The sequence below is a fragment of the Loxodonta africana genome, chromosome 6, assembly GCF_030014295.1.
Source record: "Loxodonta africana isolate mLoxAfr1 chromosome 6, mLoxAfr1.hap2, whole genome shotgun sequence".
Lineage (NCBI taxonomy): Eukaryota > Metazoa > Chordata > Mammalia > Proboscidea > Elephantidae > Loxodonta > Loxodonta africana.
In genome coordinates this window covers 8,941,216-8,966,403 of record NC_087347.1, presented here as the reverse complement: position 1 = coordinate 8,966,403, position 25,188 = coordinate 8,941,216, and the positions used below count along the sequence as shown (strand labels likewise).

General features: G+C 41.1%; 2 protein-coding genes, 1 non-coding gene and 1 pseudogene across 3 annotated transcripts in view; 3 read left to right on the top strand and 1 right to left on the bottom strand.

The window, feature by feature from the left end:
* LOC100658045 (UDP-glucuronosyltransferase 1-6) overlaps positions 1 to 25,188 on the top strand; it is a 139,367-nt gene that overhangs the window by 67,581 nt on the left and 46,598 nt on the right.
* LOC135231511 (UDP-glucuronosyltransferase 1A3-like) lies at positions 106 to 21,985 on the top strand. Its single transcript, XM_064286521.1, has one exon. It carries the CDS (start codon positions 11,325 to 11,327, stop codon positions 12,240 to 12,242), a length of 918 nt encoding a protein of 305 aa, XP_064142591.1. The 5' UTR covers positions 106 to 11,324; the 3' UTR covers positions 12,243 to 21,985.
* LOC111752762 (U6 spliceosomal RNA) lies at positions 656 to 762 on the bottom strand. The gene has a single exon (XR_002787679.1). It is a non-coding gene; the product is annotated as a U6 spliceosomal RNA (small nuclear RNA).
* Positions 19,101 to 24,431, top strand: LOC135231559 (UDP-glucuronosyltransferase 1A3-like; annotated as a pseudogene).

The following is a 25,188-nucleotide window of genomic DNA, read 5'->3' as shown; positions in this document are numbered from 1 at the left end:
GACACAGTGGCTGCAACAATGAGCTCAAACATAACAATGATTGTAAGGGTGGCTTAGGACTGGGCAGCGTTTCATTCTGTTGTGCATAGGTTCACTATGAGTCGGAACCAACTCGACAGCACTTAACAACAACAACATTTAGTTGATCTACCTCTGTTTGTGTTAGTTTAGGTAGGTAGTATGTTTCTAGGAATTTATCCATTTCTTCTAGGTTTTCAAATTTGTTAGAGTACAATTTTTCATAGTAATCTGATATGATTCTTTTAATTTCGGTTGGGTTTGTTGTGATATCACCCATCTCATTTCTTATTCAGATTATTTACTTCCTCTCCTGTTTTTCTTTTTTCAGTTTGGCCAGTGGTTTATCAATTGTGTTAATGTTTTTCAAAGAATCAGCTTTTGATCTTGTTAACTCTTTCAATTGTTTTTGTTTTCTATTTCATTTAGTTCTGCTCTATTTTATTATTTCCTTTCTTGTAGTGCCTGAAGGTTTCTTTTGGTGCTCTCTTTTTTTTTTTTAATTAACTTTTATTGAACTTCAAGTGAATGTTTACAAATCAAGTCAGACTGTCACATATAAGTTTATATACACCTTACTCCGTACTCCCACTTGCCCTCCCCCTAATAAGTCAGCCCTTCCAGTCTCTCCTTTCGTAAAAATATGGAACACTTCACGAATTTGCGTGTCATTCTTGTGCAGGGGCGATGCTAATCTTCTCTGTATCGTTCCAATTTTAGTACATGTGCTGCTGAAGCGAGCACTGTTGCTCTCTTTTTATTTGTTCAAGTTGTAGGGATAATTCTTTGATTTTGGCCCTTTCTTCTATTTGTATGTTTGCATTTACGGTATAAATTGACCTCTGAGCACTGCTTTCACTGTGTCCCAAACGTTCTAATAGAAAGTGTTTTCATTCTAAATGGGTTCTATGAATTTCTTTATTCCATCCTTAACGTATTCTATAACCAAGTCTTTTCTGAGCAGGGTATTGTTCAGTTTCCACGTGTTTGATTTCTTTTCCCAGCTTTTTCTGTTTTTGATTTCTACTTTTATGGCCTCATGGTCAGAGAAGATGCTTTGTAATATTTCGATGTTTTGGATTCTGCTAAGGCTTGCTTTATGACCTAATATGTGGTCTATTCTAGAGAATGTTCCATGTGCACTAGAAAAGAAAGTATACTTGGCTGCTGTTGGGTGGAGTGTTCTGTATATGTCTAGGAGGCCACTCTGGTTTATTGTGGCATTTAGATCTTCCATGTCTTTATTGAGCTTCTTTCTGGATTTCCTGTCCATCACCAAAAGTGGTCTGTTGAAGTCTCCTACCGTAATTGTGGAGCTGGCTATCTCACTTTTCAATGTTGTGAGAGCTTGTTTTATGTATCTTGCAGCCCTGTCGTTGGGTGCATAAGTATTTAATATTGTTATACCCTCCTGGCATATTGTCCCTTTAATCATAATATAGTGTCCTTCCTTATCCTGTTTTGTGGATTTAACTTTAAAGTCTATTTTTTCAGAAATTAATATTGCCACTCCTGCTCTTTTTTGATTGTTGTTTGCTTGATATATATTTTTTCCATCCTTTTTTTTTGAATTTTAGTTTGTTTGTGTCCCTAAGTCTAAGGGAGTTCCTTGCTTAGAGAATCAATAAGGAAGGCTCGTGTTTTTTTTTATCCATTCTGCCACTGTTAGTCTTTTTATTGATGCATTTAGTCCATTAACATTCAGCTTAATTATGGATAGGCATGGGTTTAGTGCTCTCATTTTGATGTCTTTTTTGTGTTTTGTTGACAGATTCTACTTCCCACTTAATTTTTTGTGCTGAGTAGTTTGTCTTTATATGTTGTCTTTTCTTCATATTTGTTGTTGTTGTTTTTTTTCTGCTGAGTCTCTATTTTTTTCTTGTATTTTATTTTGAAGAGTAGGATAGTTAGTCTCCTTTGTGGTTACCTTAATATTTACTCCTGTTTTTCTAAGTTTAAACCTAACTTTCATTTCTTTATATTGCTTTGACTTCCTCTCCATATGAAAGATCTATGACTACATTTCTTAGTCCCTCTTTATTCTTTTAATGTTGTCCTCTTTTACGTAATAACATCGCTATTTCCCTGTTTTGAATGTTTTTTTATCTTGATTTATTTTTGTGATTTCACTATCTGGGTTCACATCTGATTGCTCTGTCCAGTGTCTAGTCTTGGGTTGATACTTGATATTATCGATTCTCTAAGCAAGGAACTCCCTTTAATATTCCTTGCAGTTTTGGTTTGGTTTTACGAATTCCCTAAACTTCTGTTTATCTGGAAATGTCCTAATTTCACCTTCACATTTGAGAGACAGTTTTGTTGGATATATGATTCTTGGCTGGCAATTTTTTTCCTTCAATTTTTTATATAAGTCATCCCATTGTCTTCTTGCCAGCATTGTTTCTGCTGAGTAGTCTGAGATTATTCTTACTGACTCCCCTTTGTAGGTGACTTTTCATTTATCCGTAGCTGCTCTTAAGATTCTCTCTTTATCTTTGGTTTTGGCGAGTTTGACTATAATATGTCTTGGTGACTTTCTTTTAAAATCTACCTTATGTGGAGTTCAATGAGCATCTTGTATAGCTATCTTCTCATCTTTCACGATATCAGGGAAGTTTTCTTCCAATAAATCATCAACAGTTCTCTCTGTATTTTCTGTTATCCTTCCCTGTTCTGGTACTCCTATCACTTGTAGGTTATTTCTCTTGATAGGGTCCCACATTATTCTTAATGTTTCTTCATTTTTTGAATTCTTTTATCTGATTTTTCTTCAAATATATTGGTGCCAAGTGCTTTATCTTCAGTCTCAGCAATTCTGCCTTTCACTTGCTCAATTCTGCTCCTCTGACTTTCTGTTCAGTTGTCTAATTCTGTAATTTTGAATTTTGTTTCTTAATATGCCAAGTGACCCATCTTTTTAGATTGCTGAGTTCAGCTCGTTTTTCTCATGTTATGGGTGTTGTTATATGATGTTGAGTTGGTACATAGTGACGCCATGTACAACAGAATGAAACAGTGTCGGGTCCTGTGCCATGCTCACAATCCTTGTTATGCTTGAGCCTATTTTTGTTGCCATTGCATTAATCCACCTCATTGAGAGTATTCCTCTCTTTTGCCGTCTCTTTACTTTACCAAACATGATGTCCATCTCCACCGACTGGTCTCTCCTGATAACATGTCCAAAGTAGGTGAGACAAAGTCTTGCCATCTTTGTTTCTAAGGAGCATTCTGGCTGTACTTCTTTCAAAACAGATTTGTTCGTTCTTCTGACAGTCCATTGTATATTCAATATTCCTCATCAACGCCATAATTCAAAGGCATCAATTCTTCTTTGATGTTCCTTATTCATTGTCCAACTTTCACGTGCATAAAGTGCACCTTAATCCTTAAAGTGACATCTTTGCTTTTAAACACTTTAAAGAGGTCTTTTGTTACAAATTTTCCTAATGCAATGGATCATTTGATTTCTTGACTGCTGCTTCCATGGGTATTGTCCATGGATCCAAGTAAAGTGAAATCCTCGATAACTTCAGTCTTTTCTCTGTTTATCATGATGTTGCATATTGGTTGAGTTGTGAGTCTTTTTGTTTTCTTTATGTTGAGGTGTAACCCATACTGAAGGCTGTGGTCTTTGACATTTGTCAGTAAGTGCTTCAAATCCTCTTGGCTTTCAGCAAGCAAGGTTGTGTCACCTGCATGATTCAGGTTGTTAATGAGTCTTCTCCAATCCTGATGTCCTGTTCTTCTTTGTATACTCCAACTTCTTGGATTATTTGCTCAGTATATAGATTGAATAACTGTGGTGAAAAGATACAACCTTGATGCACACATTTCTTGACTTTGAACCATGCAGTATTCCCTTGTTCTGTTCCAATGACTGTCTTTGGTCTAGGAAAAGGTTTCTCATGAGCACAATTAAGTGTTCTGGAATTCTCGTTCTTTGTAATGTTACCCATAATTTGTTATGATCCACACAGTCAAATACCTTTGCAGAGTCAATAAAACATAGGTAAGCACCTTTCTGATATTCTCTGCTTTCAGCCAGGATCCATCTGACATGAGCAATGCTATCCTTAGTTTCAAATCCTGTTCTGAATCCAGCTTGAATTTCTGGCAGTTCCCTGTCAATATACTGCTGCAGCAGCTTTTGAATGACCTGTAGCAGAATTTTACCTATGTTATATGTTAGATAGTGTTCGATAATTTCCATATTCACTTGGATCATCTTTCTTTGGAATAGGCATAAATACCGATCTCTTCCAGTCATTTGGCCAGGTAGCTGTCTTCTAAGTTTCTTGGGATAGACAGCTGAGTGACCATTTCCAGAGGTGCGTCCATTTGTTGAAACATTTCAATTGGTATTCCGTCAATTCCTGAAGCTTTGTTTATTGCCAATGCCTTCAGGGTAGCTTGAACCTCTTTCTTCAGCACCATCAGTTCATGATCACATACTGCCTCCTGAAATGATTGAACATTGACCAATTCTGCTTGGCATAGTGACTCTGTGTATTCCTTTCATCTTCCTTTGGTACTTCCTCTGTCATTTAATATTTTCCTCATAGAATCCTTCAGTATTGCAACTTGAGCCTTGAAATTTTTCTTCAATTCTTTCAACTTGAGAAATACCGAGCATGGTCTTTGAAATCTCCTGTTCATCTCTATCATTTCATCATTTCCTCCTTTTGCTTTCGCTACTTGACATTCAGAGAGCAAGTTTCAGAGTCTCTTCTGACATCCATTTTGGTATTTTATTTCTTTTCTGTCTTTTTAATGGCCTCCTGATTGCTTCATGTATGATGTTCTTGGTGTCATTCCACAACTTATCTGGTCTTCAGACATTAATGTTCAATGCATCAAATCTTTTCTTGAGATGGTCTCTAAATTCAAGTGGGATATACTCAAGGTCATACTTTGGCTTTCGTGGACTTCTAATTTTCCTCAGTTTCAACTTGAACTTGCATGTGGGCAATCGATGGTCTGTTCCACAGTTGGCCCCTGGTCTTGTTCTGACTGATATTGAGCTTTTCCATCATCTCTTTCCACAGATATAGTTGATTTGATTCCTGTCTATTCCACCTGGCGAGGTCTACATGTATAGTTGCCATTTATGTTGGTGAAAAAAGGTATTTGCAATGAAGAAGTCATTGGCGTTGCAAGATTCTATCACACTATCGCCAGCATGTTTCTGTCACCAGGGCCGTATTTTCTGACTTCGGATCCTTCTTTTTTTTCTGACTTTCACATTTCAATCACCAGTAATTATCAATGCATCCGGATTGCATGTTTGATTAATTTCATTCTGCAGAAGTTGGGAAAAATCTTCAATTTCTTCATCTTTGGCCGTAGTGGTTGGTGAGTAAATTTGAATAATAGTTGTATTGACTAGTCTTCCTTGTAGGCATATGGATGTTATCCTATCACTGACAGTGTTGTGCTTCAGGATAGATCTTGAAATATTCTTTTTGACAATGAATGCTGTGCCATCCTTTTCAAGTTGTCCTTCTCAGCATAGTAGATCATATGATTGTGTGATTCCAAATGGTCAATAGGTCCATTTCAGTTCACTAATGCCTAGGATATCGATGTTTATGTCTTTCATTTCATTATGAGTATTTCCAATTTTCCTAGATTCACACTTCGTACCTTTCACATTCCAATTACTAATGGATATTTGTAGCTGTTTCTTCTCATTTTGAGTTGCTCCACATCAGCAAATGAAGGCCCCAAAAGCTTGACTCCATCCACATCAATAAGGTTGACTCCACTTTGAGGAGGCAGCTCTACCCTCACCGTCTTTTGAGTGTCTTCCGGCACTGTATCAGATAATGTTCCTCTGCTAGTCATAAGGTTTTCAATGGCTCGTTCTTTTCAAAAGTAGACTGCTGGGTCCTTCTTCCTAGTATGTCTTAGTCTGGAATCTTAGCTGAAACCTGTGTGCCAGGTGCCTTTTATTATCAGTTTCTTTATAAATTCATTCTCTATTTGTTGGCTAGTGAACATCTGAAAATGGTAAGATCAGCATATTATGTGCCACAACATTGTATGTAGTACATATGAATAACAATAGATGTACCAAAAAAAAGGATCGTCTTCATTGTGGTTTGTCGTAACTCGAATACATCATAAGTAAGAAAGTACCTGTATCTGGTGGTAGCAGCAGCAAGTAACCTAGATAAAACCCCCTTTCCCCTGCTAAGAACTCACTACTCTCTTTTAGTTGTACAGCAAACCTGAAATAGCCATCTGTCAGAGAGCAATACCAAGACAACATTTTTAGATTTCTTCACTGTGATTGTCTGGTATTTGAATACCAATGGCATAACTTCCAGCATCACAGCAACATGCAAGCCCCCACAGTATGACAAACTGACAGATGTATGGGGGGAAGAAGAAGAATTTATGCCTTTGAATTATGATGTTGGCAAAGAATATTGAAATACCACAGATTCCCAGAGGAAAGAATGAATCTCTGTTGGAAGAAATATAGCCAGAATGCTCTCTAGAAGCAAGAATGGTGAGACTTCATCTCATATACTTTGGACACGTTATTAGGAAGGACCAGTCCCTGGAGAAAGACATCATGCTTGGTAAACTAGAGGGTCAGCAAAAAAGAGGAAGACCTTCAATAAGATGGAATGACACAGTGGCTACAACAATAGGTTCAAACATAGCAATGATTGTGAGGATGGCACAGGACTGGGCAGTGTTTCTTCTGTTGTACATAGGGTCTCTATGAGTCAAAACCAACTGGAGGATACTTAAAAACAACACTGGTGCCTTCTTACTTGGCTTATGATCTTGTTTATTAGATTGATTTGTAAACACACAGCAGACAATCACAGTGAAGAAATCTAAAAATGTTGTCTTGCTACTGCTCTCTGACAGATGGCTATTTCAGATTCAGCTGTACAACTAAAAGGGAGTAGTGAGTTCTTAGCAGGGGAAAGGGGTTTTATTTAGGTTACTTGCTGCTGCTACCACCAGGTACAAGTACTTTCTTACTTATGATGTATTCGAGTTACAACAAATCGCAATGAAGACGATCCTTTTTTTTTGGTACATCTATTGTTATTCATATGTACTACATACAATGTTGCGGCATGTAATATGCTGATCTTACCATTTTCAGATGTTCACTAGCCAACAAATAGAGACCGAATTTATAAAAAAACTGATAATAAAAGGCAATAATTGCTCTCGTTGCTAGGAGTGTCTAGGTGATTTCCACCTATGATGGTCCTATGTACAAGAGGACGAAACACTGCCCAGTCCTGTGCCATGCTCACAACAATTGCTATGTTGGAGCCCATTGTTGCAGGCACTGTGTCAATCTGTCTCATTGAGGGTCTTCCTCTTTTTCTCTGCTCCTCTACTTTACCAAGCATGATGTCCTTCTCCAGAGTCTAGTCTCTCCTGATAACATGTCCAAAAAATGTGAAATGTAGTCTCGCCATTCTTCCTTCTAAGGAGCATTCTAGCCGTACTTCTTCCAAGACATAATTGTTCCTTCTTTTGGCGGTCTATGGTATATTCAATTTTCTTGGCCAACACTCCAAAGCCGTCAATTTTTTTTTTGGTCTTTCTTATATTATTCATTGTCTAGCTTTGGTATGCATAGGAGGTGATTGAAAAGCACCTTGACCATGGCTTGAGTCAGTCTCACATTAGTCTTCAAGGTAACATCTTTGCTTTTTAATACTTTAAAGGGGTGTTTTGCAGCAGATTTGCCCAATGCAATGCATCATTTGAGTTCTTGACTGCTGCTTCCATGGGTGTGGAATGTGGATCCACGAAACATGAAATTCCTGACAACTTCAATTTTTTCTCCCTTTATCATGTTGTTGCTTATTGGTCCAGTTGTGAGGATGTTTGCTTACTTTATGTTGAGGTGTAATCCATAGTGAGGCTGTGCTCTTTGATTTCATCAGTAAGTGCTTCAAGTCCTCTTTACTTTTAGCAAGTAAGGTTGTGTCATCTGCATATCTCAGGTTGTCAATAAGTCTTCCTTTAATCCTGATGCCCCGTTCTTCTTCATATAGTCCAGCTTCTCGAAACATAAAAATTATAATACCAATTATAAACAGCAATGTTTATAGAAACATTATTCACTATAGCCAAAAGGTGGAAACAACCTAACTGTCCATTGTGATGGTTAATGTTCTGTGTCAACTCAGGTAGGCTATGATTCTCAGTGCTTTAGCAGGCATTATGTAATCACCTTTCATTTTGTGATGTGACGTGAGCAGCCAATCAGTTGAAAGGGGAGTTTCCTTGGGGGTGAGGCCTGCCTGCAGAATATAAATGTATGTTCTGGCAAAGCTCTCATTCTCTTTCTGCCCTGCACTCTTCTCATTGCCTGACCTATGGTTCTTGGGACAAAAGCCTCCAGAAGTCTCTGGTCTGCTGCCTGACCCTCAGAATTTTTGTTTGTCAACCTCTGCTAACTCATGAGCTAGTAGAAGCCTCCAGCCTGCCACGTGATCCACCAATTTTGGGTTTTTCAGCCCCTGCAATCATGTGAGACAGCAGAGGTCTTCAGCCTGTCATCTGGCCCGTGGCTTTGAGCCTTACCAGCCCTCACAATTCGTGAGCCTTTTCCTCAGAATTGCATGAGCCATTTCCTTGAAGTAAAATTCTGTCTATATTTATATACACTTCACTGGTTTTACTCCTCTAGAGAGCTTTAACTAAGGCATCCATCAACAGAGGAACAGATAAATAAAATGTGGTTTATACATAGGCTGCCAGCTGAAAGGCTGGTGGTTGGAACTCACCCAACGGCTTTGTGGGAGAAAGATATGGTAATCTGCTTTCATAAGGATTATAGCCAAGAAAAACCCCATACGGTCATTCTACTCTGTCACATGGGAATCGTTCTACTCTGTCACATGCGGTTGCTATGAGTTGGAATCGACTGATGGTACCTGACAACATATACACTCCATCAAGTATTATTCAATTATAAAAAGAAATGAAGTTCTGATACATGCCACCACAAGGGTAAATTTTGAAAACTGAGTGAAATAAGCCAGACACAAAAGGTCAAATACTGTATGATTCCATGATTATGAAATATCTAGAATGGGTAAATCCATGGAGCCAAAAGAAGTTTAGTGGTTATGAGGGCCATAGGGAAAGAAAACGCTCTCTGCATAGCTGCAGCTAGTGTAATGTAGGAATCAGGACAGATGACCCAGTAAGCAAGTGTCATGGATTGAATTGTGTCCCCCCAAAATATCTGTCAATTTGGGTAGGCCATGATTTCCAATATTGTATGGTTGCCCACCATTTTGTCTTCTGATTGATTTTCCTATGTGTTGTAAACCCTACCTCTATGTTGTTAATGAGGCAGGATTAGAGGCAGTTATGTCAATGAGTCAGGAGTCAATCTCCAAGATTAGATTGTATCTCGAGTCAATGTCTTTTGAGATATAAAAGACAGAAGGGAACAGGGAGACATGGGAACCTCATACCATCAACAAAGTAGTGCCAGCAGCAGAGTGTGTCCTTTGGACCCGGGATTCCTACATTAAGAAGCTCCTTGACCAGGGAAAATTGATGACAAACACCTTCCTCCAGAGTCGACAGAGAGAGAAAGCCTTCCTCTGGAGCTGACACCCTGAATTCGGACTTCTAGCCTCCTAGACTGTGAGAGAATAAATTTCTCTTTGTAAAAGCCATCCACTTGTCATATTTATGTTATAGCAGCACTAGATAACCAATTCAGCACAGTATGCAAGAGTTAGTCCAGCACAGGAACTGTCTGGGCAAGCGTGCATCTGCTCCACAGTGGAATCTCTTTTCAGTGTGGATCTCTAATGGCAATGATCCCCTCCCAAAGGGAAAACTGAAGCTAATCATGGTGGTCTGGGCCAGAATACCATTGTTGCAGATAACACAGAAGCAGAAGGGCACACTCACTGAAAGAGAAGTTTGGACAGTGCAAGGAGCCAGCCCAGGGCAGACACAGGGAGGCTTCGGTATCTTGTTCAGCACACAAGGGAGTGACTTTCTGGGGCAGGCTCAGCCTCATGGGCACGTGAGCTGTGCTCAGGAGGGCCTATGCTAGGTTTAATGCACTACTGTCACCATCTTGAAATTTGAAAAATGAGTCCCAAAATTTACATATCCTGTCCTGTTCTGGAAGAATCCATTCTTATCAGGACTTGGGACCTGAAATAACCTTGGGTCAAAGCCTTAACTTGAACTACAGAATGTCATAAAGATCAGGCTAAAGTCCACGGCGGTCTCTGAACAGAGTAGTGGGAGACTGGGACCATTAGCCTTCAGACAGGACCAGATCTGAGGACAGGTCACAGGTCCCTCCTGTCCCATGGTAGCCGGCCCTGAGAGGCGGATGCTGTCTGAACCCATGGTGATATTGCTAAGGCTTACCTGCACATTTATGCTTTGGATAATTGCAAGTCTCCATGGGGTAGATGTAAAATTCTCAACCAATCCTTCTGTTGTCTTCAAGTCTTGAGTTCAGGGTTCCTCCAGGTATTACTGTATTTCAAAGCTGACTCTTCAAGCAATGTCTTCCACGGCCATTTTAGGAAGATCCTGATGCGGAATATGAGCACAACCAGGGAGCCTGACTATTTAGAGAAACCACACCTTTTTTGGATGTGCTCCCTGTTACCCATTACTGCCAAGAAAGAGTTTTAAGAGTCATGAAATTGTCCCACCTAACAGCAGGTTATGGCTGGGGTCTAGGGCACCAGTGATGCCTTTGCAGAAGTGTCACGTGGTCTAAATTCTTTGTTAATAACCTAGGAATATACGAAGATGGGTTTGGGCATTGCGCACTCTCAAAATCCAATTCACATAGGATGGAACGCAAAAAATACACAGCAGGAACTGGCAGGTACTTGGCCAGCACTGTCCCACAGGGATTATCAGGGTCGGTTAAAACCACACCAAAGGAAGTGTTCACTTACAACCTGGTAGAACATGGATCCCAGAGAAGTAGGAGATGATGGCATGACATGGGTGCTCACATATTTGCTTTAGGAATTGGATAAAAAATAAGAGAATGGACTAGAATACACTCCAGAGAAGTCAGCAGGGTCAGGTGAGTTTTTCCAGGATTGGTGGGTGGGGTCAATCTCCCTAGGTGGAGGCAGAAGGGCCGGAAAATGGGGTGAAGGTTTAGATTGATTGTGCAATGATTAATTTAAGGAGGATACTCTGTCTTCCAATTAAATTCCATTTTGCTAAGTGGCTCAGTGATAAGATAACATGAAGGAAACTTATGTAGTAGGCACGGCCTGTAGGGAAAGCCAGTGGCTTTGGCTTCTGCTGAGATGGCTGAGGGACTCTGGGTTGCCCTGTCTGCACTCAGGATGCTGCTTCTCTTGCTGTGTGCTGAGCCCTGGGCTGAGGGTGGGAAGGTGCTGGTGGTGCCCATGGAGGGCAGCCATTGGCTCAGCATGAGAAAGGCTGTGCAAGAGCTCCACACCAGGGGCCACCAGGCAGTTGTCCTTGCACCTGAGGTGAATGTGCAAGTTAAAGGAGAAGACTTCTTCACCCTGAAAACCTATGCCATTCCGTACACCCAGGAGGAATTTGAAGACTTCTTCCTGCACCATAACCACCTGGTTTTTGAAACTGAACATTTTCTGAAGACATTTTTTAAATCAATCAAAATTTTTCAAAATGTGGTTGCATTCTATGAAAGGTCTTGTGCAAGCCTTTTGTATAATAAGGACCTGATCCAGTATCTGAATGATAGTTCCTTTGATGTGGTTTTAACCGACCCTGTTAATCCCTGTGGGGCAGTGCTGGCCAAATACCTGTCAGTTCCTGCCGTGTATTTTTTGCGTTACATTCCATGTGAATTGGATTTTGAGAGTGCGCAATGCCCAAACCCATCTTCGTATATTCCTAGGTTATTAACAAAGAATTCAGACCACATGACATTTCTGCAAAGGGTCAAGAACGTGCTCTATCCTCTGGCCCTGCAGTCCTTTTGCAGTATGTTTTTCGCTCCTTTTGCAAGCCTTGCTTCTGAGCTCTTTCAGAGGGAGTTTTCCATCGTGGACATTTTCAGCTATGGATCTGTGTGGCTGTTCAGAGGAGACTTCGTGATGGACTACCCCAGGCCAATCATGCCCAACATGATCTTCATTGGGGGCATAAACTGTGCCCACAGAAAGCCACTCTCTCAGGTCTGTATTGATGCTCTTACTCAATCAGTGTGCCAGATGAAACACATTTTTTAAAAACTTACTTTCAAGTGCTTACTGTTCTACCAATCTTTCTAGAGATTTCTGCCCCTCATTCTCCTTAGAACAGCCTTCTGTGAGATAAACCGTTGAAGTGTTAACAGTAGTGTAGTTAACATTTGGAATAGTCATTGAGGAGAATGAGAGGGAGTTGAGGGTCTATAACATGTTCGACAAGCAATGGTGTTCCTCAACCAAGATTGTCTATTTGTAAAGGCACCATCTTTGTAGCTGTACAATTTTCTTTAGCTGTTCAGGAGCCAGAAATCGAGTCATGGAAGCCAGAATTTTATCTAAGGTACGGCACATATAGCACATGCCCTGGGTGCCATCGGGGCTGAGGTGGCGGGAGTGCTAATGAAGAGTTTCTATTAGCCAATGTAGTTGCCATGGTCAGCTGTGAAAGATTATTTAGCAATTTAACACTACTTTCCCTATACGATATTTTCTGTTATATACACCTCTTTTGTTGGAATTGATCCATCAGGGGTTTATTGCTTGCAGGTGTTGAGTAAAAGGATGAACACATGAGCAAATTGCATTTGTTGACATGAGAGTTTTAGAGGCCACATCTTAGAAGGATGGAGATGTGACAACAGAGGGGACCTAAGTATCCAAGGGAAGTAGAAGTTCCAAAGAGGTTGAATAAGTTATATGGAAGTGAGACAATTCCAGAGAGGGGGAGATTGGGTGCCTGATATCAGAGGAAAAAATAATTGTGTCCAACATTTCAGAGGTGGAATCTTTCTGACAGTATGTTGTTTGCCCAGGAATTGGTGCTTGGTGTGGAATGTGGGAGCACACCAGACTTGGGAAGGCATCATGAAGGTTGCATGTCAAATGGGTCTTCTACTTCAGATGCTGACATCATCAAAAGGTAGTGGTTAGGGTTAGGGAGGAGATAAAACTGTGAACCTAAGAGCCCAGTGAAGGTAGAGACAGTGATGAAGAGAAGTAAACTTAAAAGGGAAAGGTTTGTTAGGAGGGGTTGACGACACCACAAAACCCACCCCATCCCACCACACCCCAACCAAGCTCAGGTTTCTGTGGTGGGAACTACTCTTTACCAATAATTTCAGAGACATCATACATTAACCCTCAATATTTGGGTTTGTTAAAATAAGACTGTTGGGGGCTGAATTTTGTTTCTTAGTACAATGAGTGAGCCATCTTTTTAGATTGTTGAATTCAGCTCATTTATGTCATGTTGGTATTGTCATTATGTGACGTTGAGTTGGCACATGGTAACCCCCTGTACAACAGAATGAAATGTTGCCAAGTCCTGTGCCATCCTCACAATCCTTATTTTGCTTGAGCCCGTTTTTGCAGCCACTGTGTTAATGCATCTCATTGAGGGTCTTCCTCTCTTTTGCTGACTCTTTACTTTACCAAGCACGATGTCCTACTCCAGGGACTGGTCCCTCCTGATAATGTGTCCAAAGTAGGTGAGAGTAAGTCTTGCCATTTTTGCTTCTAAGGAGCATTCTGGCTATACTTCTTCCAAAACAGATTTGTTCCTTCTTCTGGCAGTCCATGGCATTTTCAATATTCTTTTTCTACACCATGATTCAAAGGCATCAATTCTTCTTTGATCTTACTTATTTATTGTCCAGCTTTCAGATGCATAAGCATCAGTTGCACCTTAGTATTTAAAGTGGCATCTTTGCTTTCTTTTTTTTTTTTAACACTTTAAAGAAATCTTTTGTTACAGATTTGCCCAATACAATGCATCATTTGATTTCTTGACTGCTGCTTCCATTTGTGTTGTTTGTGGATCCAAGTAAAATCCTTGACAACTTCAGTCTTTTCTCTGTTTATCATGATGTTTCTTATTAGTTGAGTTGTGAGTATTTTTGTTTTCTTTATGTTGAGGTGTAATCCATACTGAAGGCTGTGGCTTTTCATATTTATCAGTAACTCTTTCAAGTCCTCTTGGCTTTCAGTAAGCAAGGTTGTGTCATCTGCATAATTCGGGTTGTTAATGAGTCTTCCTCCAATGCTGATGCCCTGTTCTTCTTTGTATACTCCGTCTTCTCAGTATACATATTTAATAAGTATGGCAAAAGGATACAACGTGAGCACACCTGTCCTGACTTTGAACCATGCAATGTCCCCTTGTTCTGTTGCAATGACTGCCTCTTGGTCTCGAACAGGTTTCTTATAAGCACAACTAAGTGTTCTGGAATTCCTATTCTTCCCGATGTTATCCATAATTTGTTATGATCCACACAGCTGAATACCTTTGCATAGTCAGGAAAACATAGGTAAACATGTTTCTGATATTCTCTGCTTTCAGCCAGGATCCATCTGACATGAGCAATAATATCCCTGGTTTCAAGCTCTGTTCTGAATCCAGCTTGAATTTCTGGCAGTTTCCTGTCAATATACAGCTGCAGCTGCTTTTGATTGATCTTCAGCAAAGTTTTACCTATGTGTTATATTAATCAGGAAACCCTGGTGGCGTAGTGGTTAAGTGCTACGGCTGCTAACCAAGAGGTTGGCAGTTCAAATCTGCCAGGCACTCCTTGGAAACTCTATGGGGCAGCTCTATAGGGTCACTATAAGTCAGAATTGACTCGATGGCAGTGGGTTTGGGTTTTTTTAGTGTTCGATAATTTCAACATTCGCTTGGATCGTCTTTCGTTGGAATAGGTATAAATATGGATCTCTTCCAGTCATTTGGCCAGGTACCTGTCTTCTAAATTTCTTGGCATGGACAGACAAGTGAGCACTGCCAGAGATGCATCCATTTGTTGAAACATCTCAATTGGTGTTCCTTCAGTTCCTGGAGACTTGTTCTTTGCCAGTGCCTTCAGGGTAGCTTGAACTTCTCTCTTCAGCACCATTGGTTCCTGATTACATGCTACGTCTTGAAATGATTGAACGTTGACCAATTCTTTTTGGTGTAGTGACTCTGTGTATTCCTTCCATCTTCTTTTACTACATCCTGTGTCATTTAATATTTTCCCCATAGAATCCTTCAATATTGCAACTCGTGGCTTTAAATTTTTCCTCAGTTCTTTCAGCTTGAGAAATGCCGGCCAAGTTCTTCTCTTTTGGTTTTCTAGCTGTCACAGTCATTATAACACTTTGTCTTCTGGAGCCGCCCTTTGAAATCTCCTGTTCAACTCTTTCACATCATCATCTCTTCATTTTGCCTTCGCTACCATTTTGGTTGGTTACTGGGTTACTCGACACTCAAGAGCAAGTTTCAGAGTGTCTTCTGACATCCATTTCGGTCTTTTCTTTCTTTCCTGTCTTTTTAATGGCCTCTTGTTCTCTTCATGTATGATGTTCTTGATGTCATTCCACAACTCACCTGGTCTTCAGTCATTAGTGTTGAACACGTCAAATCTTTTCTCGAGATGGCCTCTAAATTCAAGTGGGATATACTCAGGGTCATACTTTGGCTTTTGTGGACTTCTAATTTTCTTCAGTTTCAACTTGAACTTGCATATGAGCAATTGATGGTCTGTTCCACAGTTGACCCTTGGTCTTGTTCTGACTGATGATATTGAGCTTTTCCATCATCTCTTTCCACAGACATAGTAGATTTGATTCCTGTCTATTCCACCTGGTGAGGTCCACATATATAGTTGCCATTTATGTTGGTGAAGAAAGGTATTTGCAATGAAGAAGTCATTGGACTTGCAAAATTCTACCATGTGATCTCTGGCATGTTTCTGTCACCAAGGCTGTATTTTCCAACTATGGATCCTTCTTTGTTTCCAACTTTTAGCATTCTAATCAGCAGTAACTATGAATACATCTTTCTTTGTTTCCAACTTTTGCATTCCAATCACAAGTAATTATCAATGCATCTTGATTGTATGTTTGATCAATTTCAGTCTGCAGAAGTTGATAAAAAATCTTCAATTTTGTTCATCTTTGGCCTTAGTGGTTGGTGAGTAAATCTGAATAGTAGTTGTATTGACTGGTCTTCCTTATAGGCATATGGATGTTATCCTATCACTGACAGTGTTGTGCTTCAGGCTAGATCTTGAAATATTCTTTTTGACAATGAATGCAGTAGCATTCCTCTTCATGTTATCATTCCCGGCATAGCAGATCATGTGATTGTCTGCTTCCAAATGGCCAATAGCAGTCCATTTCAGCTCACTAATGCCTAGGATATTGATGTTTATGTCTTCCATTTCATTTTGACTACTTCCAATTTTCCTAGATTCATACTTCGTATATTTCACATTCTGATTATTAATGGATGTTTGCAGCTGTTTTTCTCTCTTTGAGTTGTGCCATATCAGCAAATGAAGGCCCCAAAAGCTTGACTCCATCCACATCATTAAGGTCGATTCTTTGAGGAGGCAGCTCTTCCCCAGTCATCTTTTGAGTGTCTTCCAACTTGAGGGACTGGTCTTGCAGCACTATATCAGATAATGTTCCTCTGCTACTCATGAGGTTTTTGCTGGCTAATTCTTTTCAGAAGTAGACTGCCGGGTCCTTCTTCCTAGTCTGTCTTAGCCTAGAATCTTGGCTGAAATCTATCTGCCACGGGTGACCCTTTGGTATTTGAATATCAGTGGCGTAGCTTCCAGCGTCACAGCAACAAACTGTATGACAAACTGACAAATGCATGGGGGGGAAGAAGAAGAATTGATGCCTTTGAATTATGGTGTAGGCGACGAATATTGAGTAACCACAGACTGCCAGAAGAAAGAAAGAATCTGTGTTGGAAGAAATACAGTCAGAATGCTCTTTAGGAGCAAGGATGTCGAGATTTCATCTCACAGACTTTGGACATGTTACCAGAAAAGACCAGTCCCTGGAGAAAGACATCATGCTTGGTAAACTTGGTAGAAAGACATCAGAAAAAATGAGGAAGACCCTCAACGAGATGGATTGACACAGTGGCCACAGCAATAGGCTTAAACACAGCAACGATTGTGAGGATGGCGCAGGACTGTGCAGTGTTTCTTCTGTTGTACACAGGGTCCCTATGAGTCAAAACCAACTCTAGAGCACCTAACAACAACAATGATCCCTTCTTACTTGGCTTATGGCCTTGCTTATTAGATTGTGTTGTAAGCACACAGCAGATAATCACAGTGAAGAAATCTAAAAATGTTGTCCTGGTACTGCTCTCTGACAGATGGCTATTTCAGATACTGCTGTACAACTAAAAGGGAGTAGTGAGTTCTTAGCAGAAGAAAGGGGTCTCGTTTAGGTTACTTGCTGCTTCTACCACTAGATATAGGTACTGCCTTACTTATGATGTATTCGAGTTACGACAAATCTCACTTACGACCATCTTTTTTTTGTACATCTATTTTTTTTGTTACTGATATATACTGCGTACAATGATGTAGCACGTAATTTGCTGATCTTATCATTTTCAGATGTTCACTTGCCAACAAATAGAGACCGAATTTATAAAGAAACTGATAATAAAAGGCAATAATTGTTGTTGTTGTTGTTAGGTGCATCCAGGTGGTTTCGACTCATGGCAACCCTATGTACAACAGAATGAAATATTGCCCAGTCCTGTGCCATCCTCACAACCATTGCTATGTTAGAGCCCATTGTTGACACCACTGTGTCAGTCTGTCTTTTTGAGAGTCTTCCTCTTTTTTGCTAATCCTCTACTTTACCAAGCGTGACGTCCTTCTCCAGGGTCTGGTCCCTCCTGATAACATGTCCAAAGTATGTGAAATGTAGTCTTGCCATTCTTCCTTCTAAGGAGCATTCTAGCCATACTCCTTCCAAGACATATTTGTTTCTTCTTTTGGCAGCCTATGGTATATTCAGGAAACCCTGGTGGCGTAGTAGTTAAGTGCTACAGCTGCTAACCAAAAGCTCAGCAGTTTGAATCAGCCAGGAGTCCTTGAAAACTCTATGGAGCGATTCTACTATGTCCTATAGGGTCGCTATGAGTCAGAATCGACTCGATGGCAGTCGGTTTGGTTGCAGTTTTGGTATGGTATATTCAATATTCTTGGCCAACCTTATAATCCAAATGCATCAATTCTTTTTTGATCTTCCTTATATTATTCATTGTTCAGCTTTTGTATGCATATGAGGTGTTTGAAAACACCATGGCTTGGGTCAGGCACACATTAGTCTTCAAGGTAACATCTTCGCTTTTTAATACTTTAAGGAGGTCTTTTGCACCAGATTTGCCCAATGCAATGCATCGTTTGATTTCTTGACTGCTGCTTCCATGGGTGTTGATTGTGGATCCGTGTAAAATGAAATCCTTGACAACTTCAATCTTTTCTCCCTTTATCATGATGTTGCTTATTGGTCCAGTTGTGAGGATGTTGTTTACTTTATGTTGTGGTGTAATCCATAGTGAGGCTGTGCTCTTTGATTTCATCAGTAAGTGCTTCAAGACCTCTGCACTTTCAGCAAGCAAGGCTGTGTCATCTGCATGTTTCAGGTTGTTAATGAGTCTTCCTTCGTTCCTGATGCCCCATTTTTCGTCATATAGTCCAGCTTCTTGAAATATAAAAATTATCATACCAATTATAAACAACAATGTTTATAGCAACATTATTCACAAGAGCCAAAAGGTGGAAACAACCTAACTGTCCACTGTGATGGTTAACCTTACATGTCAACTCAGGTAGGCTATGATTCTCAGTGCTTTGGCAGGCACTATGTAATCACTTTTCATTTTGTGATCTGATGTGAGCAGCCAATCAGTTGAAAGGGGAGTTTCCTTGGGGGCGAGGCCTGCCTCCAGCATATAAATGTGTGTCCTGGCAAAGCTCTCATTCTCTTTCTGCCCTGCACTCTTCTCATTGCTGACCTCTGATTTTGGGGAGAAAAGCCTGCAGAAGTCTCTGGCCTGCTGCCTGACCCTCAGAATTTTTATTCGCCTATCCCTGCAACTTCATGAACCGGCAGAAGCCTCCAGTCTTCCACCTGGACCACAGATTCTGGGTTTTTCAGCCCTTGCAACCACGTGAGCCAGCAGAAGTCTTAGCCTGCCATCTTGCCCGTGGATCTGGGTCTCGCCAGCCCTCACAATCCATGAGCCATTTCCTCTGTCTATATCTATATATTAAACCACTATGCCACCAGGGTTTCCCTTGGAAACACTATGAGGCAGTTCTACTCTGTCCTATAGGATCGCTATGAGTCGGAATCAACTCGACGGCACTCGGTGGGTTTTTTATATCTATATATGCTTCACTGGTTTTGCTCCTCTAGAGAATCTGAACTAAGACATCCATCAACAGAGGAACGGATAAATAAAATGTGTTTTTTTGTTTGTTTGTTTTGTTTTTTTTTTATATACATAGGCTGCTAACTGAAAGTTTGATGGTTGGAACCCACCCAAAGGTTCTGTGGAAGAAAGATATGGTAATCTGCTTTCATAAGGACGACAGCCAAGAAAAACCCCAGAGGGCAGTTCTACTCTGTCACATAGGGTCTGTTCCATTCTATCACATGGGGTTGCTATGAGTCAGAATGGACTGATGGTACCCAACAACATATATACACAATGAAGTATTATTCAGTCATAAAAAGAAACGAAGTTCTGATACATGCCACCAAATGAGTTAACCTTGAGAAGTGAGTGAAATAAGCCAGACACAAAAGGTCAAATACTATATGATTTCATGACTATGAAATATCTAGAATAGGAAAATCCATGGGGACAAAAGAAGATTAGTGGTTATGAGGGGCATGGTGATAAAAAAGCTCTCTGCAGAGCTGCAGCTAGTGTGACGTAGGAACCAGGGGCAGATGGCCCAGTAAGCAAGTGTCATGTATTGAATTGTGTCTCCCCAAAATATCTGTCAACTTGGCTAGGCCATGTTTCCCAATATTGTGCTGCTGTCCACCATTTTGTCATGTGATGTGATTTTCCTATGTGTTGTAACTCCTACCTCTATGTTGTTAATGAGGCAGGATTAGAGGCAGTTATGTCAATGAGTGAGAACTCAATCTACAAGGTTAGATTGTATCTTGAGTCAATGTCTTTTGAGATATAAAAGAGAGAAGGGAGCAGAGATATATGGGAACCTCATACCGTCAAGAAAGTAGTGCCAGCAGCAGAGTGTGTCCTTTGGACCTGGGATTCCTACATTAAGAAGCTCCTAGACCAGGGAAGATTGATGGCAAAGACCTCCCTCCAGAACTGACAGAGAGAGAGAAAGCCTTCCTCTAGAGCTGGCACCCTGAATTCAGACTTATAACCTCCTAGACCATGAGAGAATAAATTTCTCTTTGTAAAAGCCATCCCCTTGTGGTATTTGCGGTAAACACCACTAGATTACCAAGACAGCACTGTAAGCAAGGCTTAGTCCAGCATAGGAACTGTCTGGTCAAGTGTCCATCTGTCCCATGGTGGAATCTCTTCAGAGTGGATCTCTAATGGCAATGACTCCCTCCCAAAAGGAAGACTGAGTTAGTCATGGTGGCCTGGGCCAGAATGCCATTGTTGCAGATAACACAGAAGCAGAAGGGTGCACTCAGTGAAAGAAATTTGGACAGCCCAAGGAGCCAGCCCAGGGCAGACACAAGGAAGCATCAGTATCTTGTTGAGCCTACAAGAAAGTGGCTTTCTGGAGCAGGCTCAGACTACTGGGTGCATGACATGTCCTCAGTAGGGCCCGTGCTTGGTTTAATGCGCTGCTGTTACCATGTTGCAATTTGGACAATGGGCCCCCGAAATTATGTACCCTGTCCTGTTCTGGAAGAATCCATTCTTATCAGGACTTGGGACCTGAAATGACTTTGGGTCAAAGCTTGAACTTGAACTACAGAATGTCATACAGACCAGGCTAAAGTCCACAGCAGTCTCTGAACAGAGTAACAGAAGACTGGGAACTTCAGCCTTCAGACAGGGTCAGATCTGAGGCCAGATCACAGTTCCCTCCTGTGCCATGGTAGCAGGCCCTGGGAGGCAGATGCTACCTGAACCCATGGTAGCATTGCTAAGGCTTTCCTGCATATTAATGCTTTGGATAATTGCAAGTCTCCATGGGGTAGATGTAAAATTCTCTACCAATTCTTGCGTTGTATTCAAGTCTTAAGTTCAGAGTTCCTCCAGGTATTACTGTATTTGAAAGCCGAGTCTTCGAGCAGTGTCTTCCCTGGACATTACAGGAAGATTCTGGTGTGGAACATGAACACAACCAGAGATGCTGCCTATTTAGAGAAAGTACACCTTTTTCAGATGTGCTCCCTGTTATCCATCACTGAGAAGAAAGAGTTTTAAGAGGCACCAAACTGTCCCAACCAGCAGCAGGTTAGGGTTGGGGTCTAGGGCACCAGTGATGCCTCAGAGCTCAGCTACAGCCTGGTAGAACATGGCTCACAGAGAAGTAGGAGATGATGGCATGACATGAGTGCCCACATATTTGCTTTAGAAACTGGATGAAAAATAAGAGAGTGGACTAGAATACTCCCCAGAAAAGTCAGCAGGGTCAGATGAGTTTTTCCAAGGTGGGGGTGAAGTGGGGTCAATCTCCCTGGGTGGAGGCAGAAGGGCTGGAGAAAGGGGTGAAAGTTTAGATTGATTGCGTAATGATTAACTTAAGGAGGATACTCTGTCTTCCAGTTAAATGCCATTTTGCTAAGTGGCTCAGTGATAAGATAACATGAAGGAAACTTACGTAGTAGGCACAGCCTACGGGGAAAGTCAGTGGCTTTGGCTTCTGCTGAGATGGCTGTGAGACTCTGGGTCCCCGTCAGCACTCAGGGTGCTGCTTCTCTTGCTGGGTGTTGAGCCCTGGGCTGAGGGCGGGAAGGTGCTGGTGGTGCCCAACCACTGGCTCACCATGAGAAAGGCTGTGCAGAAGCTCCACGCCCGGGGCCCCCAGGCAGTTGTCCTGGAGCCTAAGGTGAATGTGCACATCAAAGGAGAAGACGTCTTCACCCTGAAAACCTACCAGGTTCCATACACTGAGGATGAATATGATCTTCTTCCTGCACCAGAGTCACCTGGGTTTTTTAAACTGAACATTTTCTAAAGCAATCGCAATTTTTCTAAATGTGGTTGCATTCTATCAAAGGTCTTGTGCAAGTCTTTTGTATAACAAGGACCTGATCAGGTATCTGAATGATAGTTCCTTTGAGGTGGTTTTATCTGACTCTGTTAATCCCTGTGGGACAGTGCTGGCTGAGTACCTGTCAGTTCCTGCTGTGTATTTTTTGCGTTCCATTCCATGTGAATTGGATTTTGAGAGTGCGCAATGCCCAAACCCATCTTCGTATATTCCTAGGTTATTAACAAAGAATTCAGACCACATGACATTTCTGCAAAGGGTCAAGAACGTGCTCTATCCTCTGGCCCTGCAGTCCTTTTGCAGTATGTTTTTTGCTCCTTTTGCAAGCCTTGCTTCTCAGCTCTTTCAGAGGGAGTTTTCCATCGTGGACATTTTCAGCTATGGGTCTGTGTGGCTGTTCAGAGGAGACTCTGTGATAGACTACCCCAGGTCAATCATGCCCAACATGGTCTTCATTGAGGGCATAAACTGTGCCCACAGAAAGCCACTCTCTCAGGTCTGTATTGATGCCCCTACTCAATCAGTGTACCAGACAGAACACATTTTTTAAAAACTTACTTTCAAGAGCTTACTGATCTACCAGTCTTTCTAGAGATTTCTACCTCTCATTCTCCTTTGAACAGCCTTCTGTCAGATAAACTGTTGAAGTGTTAACAGTAGGGTAGTTCACATTTGGAATGGTTACTGAGAGGAATGAGAGGAGAGTTGAGGATCTATAACATGATTGACAAGCAATGGTGTTCCTCAACCTAGATTGTCCATTTGTAAAGGTACCATCTTCATAGTTGTGCAATTTTCATCAACTGTGTAGGAGCCAGAAATCAAGTCATGAAAGTCAGGATTGTATCTAAGGTGTGGGAAGTCTGGCACATGCCCTGGGCACCACTGGGGTTGTGGGATGCCAACGAACAGTTTTTATTGGCTTTGTAGTTTCCTTGGCCAGCTGCGAGAGCTCATTGAAGAATTTAACACTAATTGCCCTGTATGATATTTTCTGTTAGGTACACTTCTGTCAGCAGAACTGATCCTTCTGGGGTTTATTGCTTGCAGGTGTTGTGTAGAAGGATGAAGAAATGAGCAAATTGCATTTGTGGACATGAGAGTTTTTAGTGGCCCCATCTTGGAAGGATGGAGATGTGATGACAGATGTGACCTAACACCCAAAGGAAGTAGTAGTTCCAAAGAGGTTGAATAAGTTAAATGGAGGTGAGACAACTCCAGAGAGGGCAGGTTGGTGGCCTGTGATCAGAGAAGAAATAATAAAGACTCCAACATTTCAGTGGTGGAATTTTCCTGACAGGATGTTGCCTGCCCAGGAACTGGTTTTTGGTGCTTGGTGTAGAATGTGGGAACATACCGGACTTGGGAAGGCATTATGAAGGTTGCATGTCAAATGGGTTTTCTACTTGGAATGCTGAGATCACCAAAAGATGGTAGTTGGGGTAAAGGAGGAGATAAAACTATGAACCCAAGAACCAGTGAAGGTAGAGACTGTGATGAAGGGAAGTGGGCTTAAAATGGAAAAGGTGTGTTAGGAGGGTTTGGCAACACCACCAAATCAACCCCACCCGAGCACACTCCAACCAAGCCCAGGTTTCCGTGTTGGGAACGACTCTTTACCAATAATTTCAGAGATATCATATATTAACCCTCAATATTTGGGTATTTAATTTAAATAGGACTGTTGGGGGTTGAATTTTTTTTCTTAATACTCTGAGTGAACCATTTTTTTTGATTGGTGAATTCAGTCTATTTATGTCATGTTGTTGTTGTTCGGTGCTGTTGAGTTGCACATGGTGACCACATGTACAACAGAATGAAACACTGCTGTGTCCTGCACCATCCTCAAAATCGTTGCTACGCTTGAGCCCATTTTTGCAGCCACTGTGTTAATCCATCTCGTTGAGGGTCTTCTTCTCTTTTCCTGACGCTCTATTTTACCAAGCATGATTTCCTTCTCCAGGAACTGGTCCCTCCTGATAACAAGTCCAAAATAGGTGAGACAAAGCCTTGCCATCCTTGCTTCTAAGGAGCATTCTGGCTGTACTTCTTCCAAAACAGATTTGTTCTTTCTTTTGGCAGTCCGTGGTATATTCAATATTCTTCGTCAACGCCATAGTTCAAAGGCATCAATTCTTCTTTGATCTTCCTTATTCATTGTCCAACTCTCACATGCAAAAGGTTCAGGTGTACCTTAGTCTTTAAAGTGACATCTCTGTTTTTTTTTTTTTTTTTTTTAATACTGTAAAGAGGTCTTTTGTAACAAGTTTGCCCAATGCAATGCACCATTTGATTTCTTGACTGCTGCTTCCATGGGCATTGATTGTGGATCCAAGTAAAATTGAATCCTTGACAACTTCAATCTTTTCTCTGTTTATCATGATGTTGCTTATTGGTCCAGTTGTGAGGATGTTTGTTTACTTTATGTTGAGGTGTAATCCATACTGAAGGCTGTGGTCTTTGATTTCACCAGTAAGTGCTAAAAGTCCTCTTCCCTTTCAGCAAGTAGGGTTGTGTCATCTGCATAACGCAGGTTGTTGATGAATCTTCCTCCAACCCTGATATCACATTCTTCTTCATATCTTCCCTTTCAGCAAGTAGGTTTGTGTCATCTGCATAATGCAGGTTGTTGATGAATCTTCCTCCAACCCTGATATCACATTCTTCTTCATATAGTCCAGCTTCTCAGACTATTTGCTCCTTCTTCCTAATCTGTTTTAGTCTGGAAGCTCTGCTGCAACCTGTCCACCAAGGGTGACCCTACTGGTGTTTGCAATACCAGTGGCAAAGCTTCCAGTATCACAACAACATGCAAGCCACCACAGTATGACAAACTGACAGACACATGGTGGGTTTATGTCATATTCATTTAATTTATATTAGCTTCCATGACTTTAGATCTGTTACAGTTTTTTTATTCTTACATCATTGTAAAGGATTCTAAATGTCATTTTTTTCCATTT

Coding starts and splice junctions, on each gene's coding strand:
- LOC135231511 (XM_064286521.1), top strand. CDS start 11,325: ATGGCTGAGGGACTCTGGGTTGCCCTGTCTGCACTCAGGATGCTGCTT.